This window comes from Primulina tabacum, chromosome 1, assembly GCF_025594145.1.
Source record: "Primulina tabacum isolate GXHZ01 chromosome 1, ASM2559414v2, whole genome shotgun sequence".
NCBI classification, from domain to species: domain Eukaryota; kingdom Viridiplantae; phylum Streptophyta; class Magnoliopsida; order Lamiales; family Gesneriaceae; genus Primulina; species Primulina tabacum.
Window position 1 is genome coordinate 29,493,508 of NC_134550.1, and position 12,138 is coordinate 29,505,645.

The 12,138-nt window shown below is 39.0% G+C and overlaps 1 protein-coding gene across 6 annotated transcripts in view; it reads left to right on the forward strand.

The window, feature by feature from the left end:
• Positions 1-418: 418 nt before the first annotated feature.
• LOC142543517 (uncharacterized) overlaps positions 419-12,138 on the forward strand; it is a 58,547-nt gene continuing 46,827 nt past the window's right edge. For 3 of the 6 annotated variants that reach the window (XR_012819768.1, XR_012819769.1, XM_075650830.1), the window contains exons 1-3: positions 419-666; positions 759-849; positions 8,061-8,140. Coding sequence is in view for 2 of the 6 variants with exons in the window: in XM_075650830.1 (XP_075506945.1) it covers positions 8,070-8,140 (71 nt within the window). In the remaining 4 variants the exon portion in view is untranslated. Of the gene's footprint in view, positions 667-758; positions 850-8,060; positions 8,141-8,353; positions 8,435-12,138 lie in introns of all 6 variants that reach the window. The other 3 variants (XR_012819770.1, XR_012819767.1, XM_075650839.1) reach the window with 2 other exon arrangements.

Sequence of the window (12,138 nt, forward strand, 5' to 3'; positions counted from 1 at the left end):
TACAAATATGGTATGAGTGTCTGTGTATCATCTTTCACTGCAACAAACGGCAATTGTGACATATTTTTATACATATTTTTAATTAAATGTTATTACGGATATTTAATTATCACTTTTGTAAAAAGTTAATAACATGTAAAATAAAAAAAACATATTAGATTAATTATTCTGACATTTTTAATTGATGATACGAAGAAAAAAATTAATTTCTCTCCTTCAATATTTATCCAACCAAAATATTCCCACTTTTATTTTATCAATTTTTCAATCCAATTTATATGTGTGTGTAAATATATATGATTGGCTATAATTTTTGAGTTTTTCTGTTATTAATTTTTAATGTTATTTGCTACTTGTTTCTCAATATTTTACAAGAAACCCATCACTTTATTTGCTCTGGTCCATATATGGACTTGGCTTACAATTTCATTTATATACAGTAAGAAAGAGAAACATGTGCAAACCTTATCCAACCCATCATCTCTCTTCCTCCTCATCGATCTGACCACTGCGCCACCGGGAATCAGTTCTCCGACCACCTTGGATTGCAGCTGAGGTCCAGCAAACCTTGTTCATCACTTGAATCCAAAGAAACGAGGCAAAAAATTTCAATTAGAAGCTCCGAGTCCCAGCTCTGTTTTGTGCATCACTCCTTTTCCGTCTCAGGTGAGATTTTGCTTCGTTTTCTGGGTTGTTTATTGGTATTTTGGTGAGGATTAGAAGCTTAAAATATTCTTGGTCATTCCCTATATTTCCAGCTGGTTTTCACGCGTGCGGCTTGTTTTCCAGCGAGTCCCCGCTACTGCACCAAGGCGAGACCACCACTGCTCGTTCAAGCTTCGAATTTAGGTGCATTGAGCTCTGTTTAAAAAACTTGCATTCAAGCTCTTCATTTACTGCTTGTTTAAAGAATATTTTAGGTACTCTTTCAAGATTCTATTACATCTGCTCAAAAGAGCACAGTGACAGAATCGATAATTGCATTCATTGTACGGTCAACATGGCTTTACCCTCATTGCCCAAGCGAGGAAGGGGGCCACAAAAAATAAAATAAAAAATCTATTAATTTTAGGTTTAAAAATTAGTTTTTATTTGTATATATAAACTATAGTTAACCTAATTTTCCAAAGATGTACGTCGAGGGTCTAAAAATTTCTGTTGGCCCTCTTTTAAATCATTTATTGTTTATTTAAAAAAATGCGCTTCTATGGGACACATTGACCGACCATTTGCTATGTTTCAAGGGCTTAAAAGAGTACACAAGAAGGACTGAATGGGAAAATTGAAACCTCTAATATATTTAAGACATTGGGATGCTTTATCATCTTTATCGTCGAAATTTCTCTTTTTATCCGTAATTTAGACACATTTTGGTGTATCTATACTATTTGATATAAAGTGAAACAAGTAGAGTGGATTTGCTGAATACTAGAATAATAATAACATTATATATTTTAATTTCATTTTTCACTGTGGATCTTTTATTTATCATATCAAAGGATATAACTGTTAGAGTAGGTGTCCGTCGAGCCAAGTGTTGGCCGAGGGTTCATATTGAAACTCTATGTATAAACAATCTTTATTTTAATAATATTTGAATTGTTTTGGCACATTTTTATCTGTATACCCATACTTGTTGCATAGATAAAATCCTTGAATATATAAATAGTAGAAAGAATATGAGATGCTCATATGATCAGTATCTTGAAACTCATATTTGCAATACTGTATATTATAAACAGTTCCTAGTCGATTCAGCCGCCGTTAAGAAGGATAAAGGCCGCTTGAGTCTGAGACTAGTATCTGCGATGTGAGTACCATGTTTTATTGGTAGCTCCAAGCATGCATATAGGTGCTCCTTGTAGAGTGCACTGAACAACCCTCCATAAAGAACTCTCCAAATGGTTCTCACTTATCGAGTGGAAACGTCCTAGTTTATGGTTGTACAACATTAGTCCTTATGACTCGGGATAACATTGAGACTCTATATGTTAGCATTGCACTTTGACTTGTTTACCGACTCATATGTGGTCATCAGGTGGCAAGGTTGTGTGTTTTGTCGAAACATATAGGAGTCGATGCATTGTAGTTGGGGATTCACCACTTACCTTCGGGTATGGATATCCTATGTGATCTCATGTGTATGTAGTTTGAAATCTCTGATCAGGGTGTTGGTGGTATTTATGAAAGGGGTCTCATAGATTACACGATAGATGCAACTACGACATGACACATAGTATCGATTCATTGACAGCTCTCGATATACTAATAGTTGTCGAATCGATCGTGATATATGAGATGAAGGGACTGTACTGTACGCTAACCATAATAGATTGGTTCTTGCAGGCACTATCATTTGATACCTAGGAAATTATGTAAGCGATGTTGCTAGGCGTTTAACATGATTGGTTGGGTACTATCAGACTTGAGTTCTGACGTCATTATTATCAAGGAGTTGATAAGTAAGAATGAAGCATTTGGGATATGCTCATATAAGGACATTTTTAGTCTCGAATCACATTGAGATGTGAACCCACGGCTAGTTGTATCATTGAACCATTGAGGGCTACACAAGTACTAGCTTTCCAGATCTTGTTGAGAAGAAAAATAGTTCAATGTGTTGAACGGCTTATAAAGGAAGTTTATAAGCGCTAACAAAAATAGAAGTATGACTTTTATAAGGGGATTATGGGGAATGTGACTTTTAATTTATGGAAATGTTCCTAAATTAAAAGTTGTCCAAATAAATAATGTATTTGAAAATTGCGATTTCATAAACATTATTATGGACTAAATTAAATTAATTCAAGTGTTGAATTAATTAAACACTAGTGGACCTAGTAGAGTGCAAATAATTAAATTAATTCAAGTTTTGAATTAATTAAATAACATTGGACCTTGTAAAGCTCAATTAGAAATAATTATTCAACTAGTGTGCTTGAGTAAAATCAAGTAAAATTTAAATGGTCTCAAATATGTTGGAGATATTTAAATAAAAGTCCATGGGCCTTGTAATTGTTACAAGCCCAAACAAATTGAATGCTTGGAAGGTGAAGGGTTAGAGGCAACTTTTGAGTTAATGGCATGGCATGCACATGCAACTTTACACATTTAACGTTTTTCACAACCAAGAAAAGTTTTCCCTTCTCTCCTACAACAAGTTGGCAGAAATTTTACAATACTTATCTCTCCATTTTTTTGCTTCTTCAATTGTTGAGGATATCACACCATTCTCAAAAAAAAAAATCCTCTAATTTTTCTAGTGCAAAATTAGAGAGGATCTTCCTAGTCGGTGGTTGACTTAATTTTGAGCAAAGAGTGCTCAAAGGAGGCTTGTAGATTTGTCTACCTTTCAAGAATCAAAGTTGTTTACAACTTGGTTGGAGCCATCATCAATCCTTTGTGATTGATAGGTAAATTTTTAAACACCCTATGTATGACATTTTGTGTTTTATGTTATTTGCTACACATCATTGTGAGGTGCTCGATTTTTCTTGTAAAAATTTTGTTTTGAAACTTCTGTTGCGTATCCGGGCACCGTAACCGATCCGCTTTCAAGTGGGATCATGAGCTAAGATTACTATTTTGTGTAACAAATACATGATATTATATTGAGAACTATTTCTAACCGCATGAGATAATTTTCGCAACAAATCAAGGCCGATTTTGGTGTGGATTTGGGGCAGCAAAAATTTCGGGTAGCTCGGGCAGCCCCCTTGCTGCCCGAAACCCCCTTAAAAATGAAAAAAAATAATTTAGTGTGCATGTTGGCCGGAATCCGACGACGGAGCTCCGGCAACGGCGATGACAATTAGGGTTTCCGAAAGTGTTTTGGAATATCAAAGTGTCATGAGCATTGAGTTGTTGAGCCATTAGAAGGCTAACACAATTTTTGAATTTAAATGGACCAAAATGGTTTTTGATGAAAAATGTCTTATTGGGCTCTTAGATTTAAATATACAAAAGTTGTACATATTTTATCATAAAATAAATAATTGAAGTTGAACTTTAATTATTTATTGTAAATGGTGATTTACAAAAAATTCGGTTATAAATAAATTAATTAGAAAGTAGACAAAGGAGTTTGTTTACATTGTTAATTTAGTTTATAATCCTGGCGGTTAGTGATTGGATCAAGTTATATAATATTGGATCAATTGATTATTGTGATAATTAATTGATGGTGTATGATATGTGATATTATGCATGAAGGATGATCAAAAGACTAAGTCCAATTTGCTAGGTGTATGCTAGGATATTTTGTGTTGAATGATTGTAATAATTATCAATTTATAAGTGGGCTTGGTTTATAGCCCGGTCCCACCCCATTAGATGTATCTCTATTTGCCATGAATATTTATTTGTAAATATTATTATAGTGGAAGATCAAGATTAGAAGATGGTGGGCCTTGATGATTATGAAGATTGAAGACATGTAAATAATATTGGAGGCTTATGTAATTGTGCATTTGCATCTCATGCATTCCCTAGGATTAGACCAAGGCCCGTGTTTGGCTCACAAGGGCTATTAGTTTTTGGGGCGATTGATCATCCTTGTTTTGTTTACTGTTTATAATATATGCATGATATGTTATAATAATGAGTATGAGCGTTATTATTATGATAATAACAAATTTGCATGAATCTGGCAAACATACGATCAAACATGGAGAGCTTTTAAACAAAATTAATGATGAGACCTTTCAAAAATAAAAACCCTCATTTTGAATATGATTCAAAATAAATATCAAGCCCGAAAAAGGGAATTATAAAGGTGTTCATAATTTTCATGTCTTCCATCGACAATGGATGAATGATGAACGCTACCCGTGCTTGGGGCTCGGCTCATATTATTGGGGGAGCCTTGGACACCGGAAAGGTGTGACATCCATTGACATGGTGATGTGAACTACGTGGAACTCTCATGATTTCGGTTCATATTATTGAGGAAACTCATGCGACCATCCATTAAGGTTCAATATCGATGGGTAAGGCTTGACACGTAAAGATGAACGGCGTCATATTATTGGGTCCTAATCAAACGCGAGACAAAATTTTACGTAAAGGGTTGAATGGAGATACAATTGGAATCTACCTTTTAGGAATTATGATTGACTGATATTATTCGGGATCATAATTTGCTAATTGGACCTTACGTACCTACTGAGGAAAAGAGTTTCCCGTTTTCATAATAAAGTAGTGAAAAATGTCAAAACAATGGGAGAGAAAATTTAAGAAGTAAAAGTCCAAACTTTATATCTTACTAAATATTATAAAATAGTCATTAACATTTATATGTGTTGGAACATTTCATGTTCGCAATCTTGATTTTGATGTTAATAAAACTTGCAATCCTAATGATTTACCTTAGTGCAAAGGTAGCTGGAACTGATCAGGTTTCTAACTGATCAGTTAAGCGAGGTAAAACTGAAGCTATCAAGATGATTAACTGATGAGACCAACTTGTAGAACCCGAAAAACCAATATGCGTAGATATGTGCATAATTTCTATTATTTAATTTTAAATGATTATTATTTTAAGAATTTGTTGATTTAATTGCATTTAAATCATTTACGTTATTTTTAAGGATTTTAAATCGTGTATTTCAAATTTTAGCTTTTTAGATATATACGCAAGACCGGACCGGAGATAGGAAATCGGAGATGAATTTTATGATCCAAAAATATTCCTAAATTTATTCCGAGCTAATAAATAATTTAATTTAATGAAATCATGTGGAATTAAGTCTACTTTAATTAATTAATCGCCAATTTTATTGTAGGCTTCTTAATTCATAAAGATTATGCTTAATTAACATTTTAATCAAGCTTATCTAACATAGGATTCTACTTAGGAAAACTTAACAAAATCCTACACTAATTGGAAAGCCAACTCTCGGTCATTCCCACTCCACACAATCCCAAACCATTTAACTCCCCAACAATACAAATGACAACCATTCAACGTGCATGTCCTCCCCCAACTTGACATCATTTACTCACCCATGCACCACCTTATTAACCACCAACCTTCACCACCTTCTCCACTCCCCCTAGTTCGAAAATTCAGAAGAAAACTCATCCAATAATCGTGAGACATCAAGAGAAAAAAGAGAGAAAACAAGAAAGAAAAGAGAACTCCGTCTCCATCGCGCCGCGTTCGTCGTAATCGATTTGTTTTCGTTTCTAACAAATCCAAGGCATGTCTATATTTTTCTTTGCTCTTAAATCAAGTTATATAAATATTTTAAAACATTACATGATCATGATTTCCATGGCAAAAACCGAATTTGGACAGCAACTTTCAAAGAAAAATCTGCACAGAATTTCGGTCCCCACTTGTTCTTCACGATTTTGATGTTTTGTGGTTTCAGGGTTGGCTCGATTTCCAGGGTCTCAAGGCTGCTTTTAGACATGATATAGGGTGTGTTAGGAAGGGATTTTTCCATTGATTTGAGCCCTTTCGCCCCAGCAAAAACCATTTTGACAGCAACTTTCCAGGTTGCAAATTATGAGACTCGAATTTTCTTGTTTGGATTGTCTAAAGGAGAGTTCGAATCTTGGCTGTCCTAGGGGCTGTAGCCATGGTTATAACTCCTCCTTGACATGTCTAGGACGTGACCAAGATGCCCTTTCATGGCTTGGTTCATGGTCCCATCGGTTTTTCAAACAAACAAGAACAGCCCCCATCGGTTTTAAATTTTCTTGTTTTGCTGAGTGTGTTGGGTTTCGAATTTTGAGGTGTTAGATGGGTTGTGGTTGGCTTCTAGCCCTTAGCCATGACTCATACAACACCTTATCATGTCTAGCATGGACCATGGTTAACCTCATAACCATTGGATCCTTCATTTGACCGCAAAACAAGCAACACCCCCACGGTCCAGCATGTGTTCTCGGGTGGGAGTTTCGGGTTGTCCTACCGTTTTGCTTGGGTTGTGGCTGGCTTTTAGCCCTTAGCCATGGTCTGAGTCACTCCTTAGAATGTTGTTAAGAGGCTCTGGTCAGTGGTTCAAGCCCCAATGGCCGATAGTCTCGAAAACAAAGCAAGAAAGCGCAACAGCTGCTGCTGTAATTTTTGACAGCAGTTTTGTGCTTCGGTTCAGAGGCTCGTTTGAGTTCTTCGTTGTCTTTTAGCCTATGGCCTTGGACTGGACAGTACCTTATTAAGTAGAAAGGCCATGTTTTTAACGGTACGTGATTTGGTCAAGTTTAGAGGTCGTACGAGAATTTACGGTGCAATGTGCCAAAGTGACTCTCGAAAGAGCTTTTCATGATTTTGGCCTCCATGCACAATTTTCATGTATTACAGCCCTTGGTAATTATTTTCCAGTATTTTAGGTGTATTTTAATCACGACTAAATGATGGTTCGATGTTGGTTCGGGTTGGTACGGAGTCATGGTTAAATATTAAGTTTGTTGGGCGTAATAGTCTCGTTTTTAGTTCGATTTTGAAGCGTTGGTCAAGATAAGTTATTTGCATGGTCAAGCCAAGTTATTTGCATGTTTTTCATGTTAGAATTAGGTCGCAACGAGCTTGGGAATGATCCAACCCAATTGGTAAAATAACTCAGGAATTTAATTATATTACGTGCATAAATATAAAAGTTTATTTTTGAGATTTATGCGATATGTCTCGTGGCCACTTCACACTCATGGGATTGCAGCTTATGGGATTAATACTTCACCCGGTGACCTACGACCGGTTTATGTTTATGTATGGGTACAGATATCTACTCCAAGGGCTGTGATGATCTCTACCGCCCAATATACTGTGGTTTAGTCTGATCAGACGATTCAGTTCATGTTATGGGCCACTTGCATAGAACATTATCTCAACAGAAAATTATGATATGCTATTTTACGACAGGGCTCTATCGAGCAAACATTTTACGTACGATTTTCAGTTATGCACGTATTTATAATTATTCGTGGCACGATTTTCACGTTACGCTTTACGATATGATATCTTTACATGGCATGAAATTTTATGATATATTTTACTTGTTATTCACGATATATGCATGTTGAGTTTTTAGACTCACTAGACTTGATTGATGTAGGTACTGACGATGCAAGGGCTGAGGGCGGGGACCGGTGAGTTAGCTCGGATCGGCGGTAGTACGAACCCGAGGACCTCACGGTTAGTTATTCAGTTTTATGTTAAAACTCTTGTTATAACTTTTATATATTTTAAGTTATTGTTTAAAACATTATTCAGTTTCCGCTGCTATATTTATGTTAAACCGTTGGATTATTTTACGAAAGTTTTTATACTTTGCAAGTTTATATATTTAAAGAGAAAATTTTTAATAATTCCGCAAAATTATGAATACGAAATTACGGGCTCTCACAGTTGGTATCAGAGCAATGTTTCTTGTAAAGGGTTGTACTTACTACTGATCTCGAGAAGCTCATGAAGTCACGTCTTTAGTCTGTAAGTCCGACTTTCACGTATTACATTTTTTTGAGCATGAAATAGTTTACCAGCATGTTCTCATGAAATATTTTATCAGCATGTTCTCATGATAAATATTTTTATGTCAATATTATGTTTTAGCAATTATATATTTAAATTTCAAGAAAAATAGTAGAAATATTGCATGTTGGTTACGTAAGGATTTTACATGGTACAGTATGCCTCCTAGACGAGTTATTGACCGCCCGAGGGGTGCTAAAAGCGAGGCTGATGAGACTCAGAACCGTTATGAGGATAGAGGTCCACCGCCACCTCCTCCACCACCTGATATGCATACCCAGATGATGGCGGGTATGACTCAGTTCTTCGCACAGTTCGCGGGGAACAATGCTGCAGCGGTAGCTAGGCCGCCTAGATTTGAGGCGACGACCGATTCATGAAGATGAGACCGAAGGAGTTCTCAGGGACGACAGATCCCATGATTGCCGAGGGCTGGATTAAGTCCCTCGAGGTTATCTTCGAGTTCATGGGGCTTAGAGATGAGGACAGAGTTCGTTGTGCGACCTATCTGTTTGGAGGAGACGCCCGCTTATGTTGGGAAGGAGCATCCGTAGCATTGAACTTGGCTACTCTGAGCTGGACGTGCTTTACAGAGGTATTCTACTCCAAATATTTTACTGACGAGGTGCGTTCCAGGTTGGCCAGGGAGTTCATGACCCTGAGGCAGGAGATATGACTGTTACGGAGTTCATCCATAAGTTTGAGAGGGGTTGCCATTTCGTACCCCTGATTGCCAATGATGCGGGAGCCAAGCTGAGACAGTTTATGGATGGTCTACGGCCGATCTTGCGCCGTGATGTTAGGGTGGCTGGCCCTACTACCTATGACGTCGCTGTCTTCAGAGCTCTAGCTGCAGAGCAGAATCTGATTGATATTGAGAGAGACCGCCAGGGCAAACGACCAGTACAAGTGCCACACCGCCCTCCTCCGCAGCAGCATCAGAATAAGAGGCCTTTCCACGGCCCACCCAGGAACCAAGGACAGCAGCAGCAGTAGGGACGGGCAGTCCCGAGAGCCGTTGAGTATCCATTCTGCGCTAAGTGCTTGCGTCGTCATGCTGGAGCTTGTATGTATGGCTCGGGGAAGTGTTACAAGTGTGGTAGTCCAGAGCACTTGCTGAAGCAGTGTCCGCAGCGGCGTCTGCCTACCCAAGGCAGAGTTTTTGCTCTCCATGCAGCGGAGACAAACCCGGAGACCATGCTCTTGACAGGTATCTTAAAGCTTTAAGTTTATATTAAAAGTTATTGTCTCGGGGATTTGGGTTAAGATTTTGAACTTAGAATTGCGATAGGATTGCATGCTCAAATCAGTGTTACTTTCGGGAATTTAGGTTATAAGAATTTGACCTTCGCATGTCTATAAGTTAGTTCTTGTATCTATTGGGTTCAGCTTGATGTTCCAATCTTTAAGGAAGAATATTTATAGGCGGAGTTTCTACGAAAGCCTTGATTGATTCGGGGGCCACTCATTCATTCATATCTGAGACTTTTGCGAATTCCATTGAGGTCAAGACGATTGGATTGGATGTGGCGTATTCTGTGGTTATTCCATCTGGCGAGGAGCTGGCAGCTACTAATGTGATCCGAGACAAAGACCTCAAACTTCATGGCAATCTTGTTTATGCGGATCTTATCATACTGCCGATGCCAGAGTTTGACATCATTCTGGGTATGGACTGGCTGTTAAGGAACAGAGTTTTGATTGACTTCCAGCGGAGATCTGTGCTAGTCCGACCGCCAGGGAGAGAGCAGTTCTTATTCGAGCCAGACAGGTATTTTTCTTTACCGCGCATTATACCTTGTGTCCAGGCTAGGAAGCTCATGCATAGAGGGTGTCGGGCGTTTTTAGCGACTTTTGTATCCGTTTCCGAGGCACCCAGTCAGTCAGCCTCCGATGTCCCAATTGTTAGGGATTTTCTAGACGTTTTTCCTGAGGACGTCTCTGGTATGCCACCCGAGCGAGAGGTGGAGTTTTCTATTGAGCTTATACCAGGTACGGCTCCGATCACAAAAGCACCGTACCGATTAGCACCGACAGAGATGGCAGAACTTAAGAAGCAGATTCAGGAAGTTCTGGACAAGGAGTTCATTCGCCCGAGTTTTTCACCATGGGGCGCGCCAGTCTTGTTTGTGAAGAGGAAGGATGGTTCGATGAGGCTCTGCATTGATTACCGAGAATTAAACAGGGTTACAGTGAAGAACAAATACCCACTCCCGAGGATTGAAGATTTATTTGATCAGTTACAGGGAGATTCAGTATTCTCTAAGATCGACATGCGTTCTGGTTATCACCAGTTGAGGGTGAAAGACGCCGATGTTTTCAAGACTGCTTTTAGGACTCGTTATTGCCACTTCGAGTTCCTAGTAATGCCGTTCGGTCTGACAAATGCGCCATCGATCTTCATGGATCTCATGAATCGTGTATTTTCAGCCGTATCTTGATTAGTTCGTGATTGTATTCATAGACGACATTCTCATCTACTCAAAGAGTCAAGAGGATCACAGCAGACATCTGACCGCAGTATTGCAGACGTTGCAGAGGCACAAGTTGTTCGCTAAGTTCAGCAAGTACGAGTTCTGGTTGGAGAAAGTGGAGTTCCTAGGCCACATCATATCTAGAAGTGGCATTGAGTTAGACCCAGCGAAGGTTGCGGCAGTCAGAGATTGGGTTGTGCCGCAGAGTGCATCAGTGATCCGTAGTTTCCTTGGTCTAGCAGGATACTATCGGAAGTTTATTTAGGGTTTCTCCTCTATTGCAGTTCCACTCACGTCGTTGACAAAGAAGAATGTTAAGTTTGTGTGGAGCGAGGAGTGTCAGAAGAGCTTTGATACTTTGAAGCAAGCCCTTATCTCAGCACCAGTATTGGCCATGCCGTCAGGGCCCAGAGATTTTGTTTTGTATACCGATGCTTCGAAGCTCGGTTTGGGCGCAATATTGATGAAGCATGGAAAGGTAATAGCATATGCTTCTTGTCTGTTGAAGACACATGAGAAGAATTACCCTACCCACGATCTAGAGTTGGCCGCCGTAGTATTTTTCTTGAAGATTTGGAGGCATTATTTGTACGGAGAGAAGTGCCCGATCTTTACCGACCATAAAAGCCTCAAGTACTTCTTTACGCAGAAGGAGCTGAATATGCGTCAGAGGCATTGGTTGAAGCTAGTGAAGGACTATGAATGTGACATTAGCTACCACCCTGGCAAAGCTAATGTAGTTGCGGATGCATTGAGCGGGAAAGTCGCAGTGATAGCTCACCTAGCGATTTCGAGGCCTCTTTAGACTGAGATGCAGAGGTTTGATCTAGAGACATATCCTCGAGGTAGAGTTCCCCGTCTATCTACTTTGACGATTCAGTCTTCCCTTCTAGACCGTATTCGCAGTGGTCAGTCAGCAGATGAGCAGTTGGCAAAGTGGAAGCAGAGAGATGAGGCCAAGGGCAGTATCTTGTATACAGTTAGCGACGGTATTGTGAGGTATCGAGACAGAATGTGGGTTCCTAGCAGCGATTTTATTCGAGCAGATATTTTATCCGAGGCCCACATGTCGTCGTACTCCATTCATCCTGGGAGTACGAAGATGTACAAAGACCTGCAGTTGTTGTATTGGTGGCCCGGAATGAAGAAGGATATCAGACGTTTTGTATCCTAGTGTCTGACGTGCCA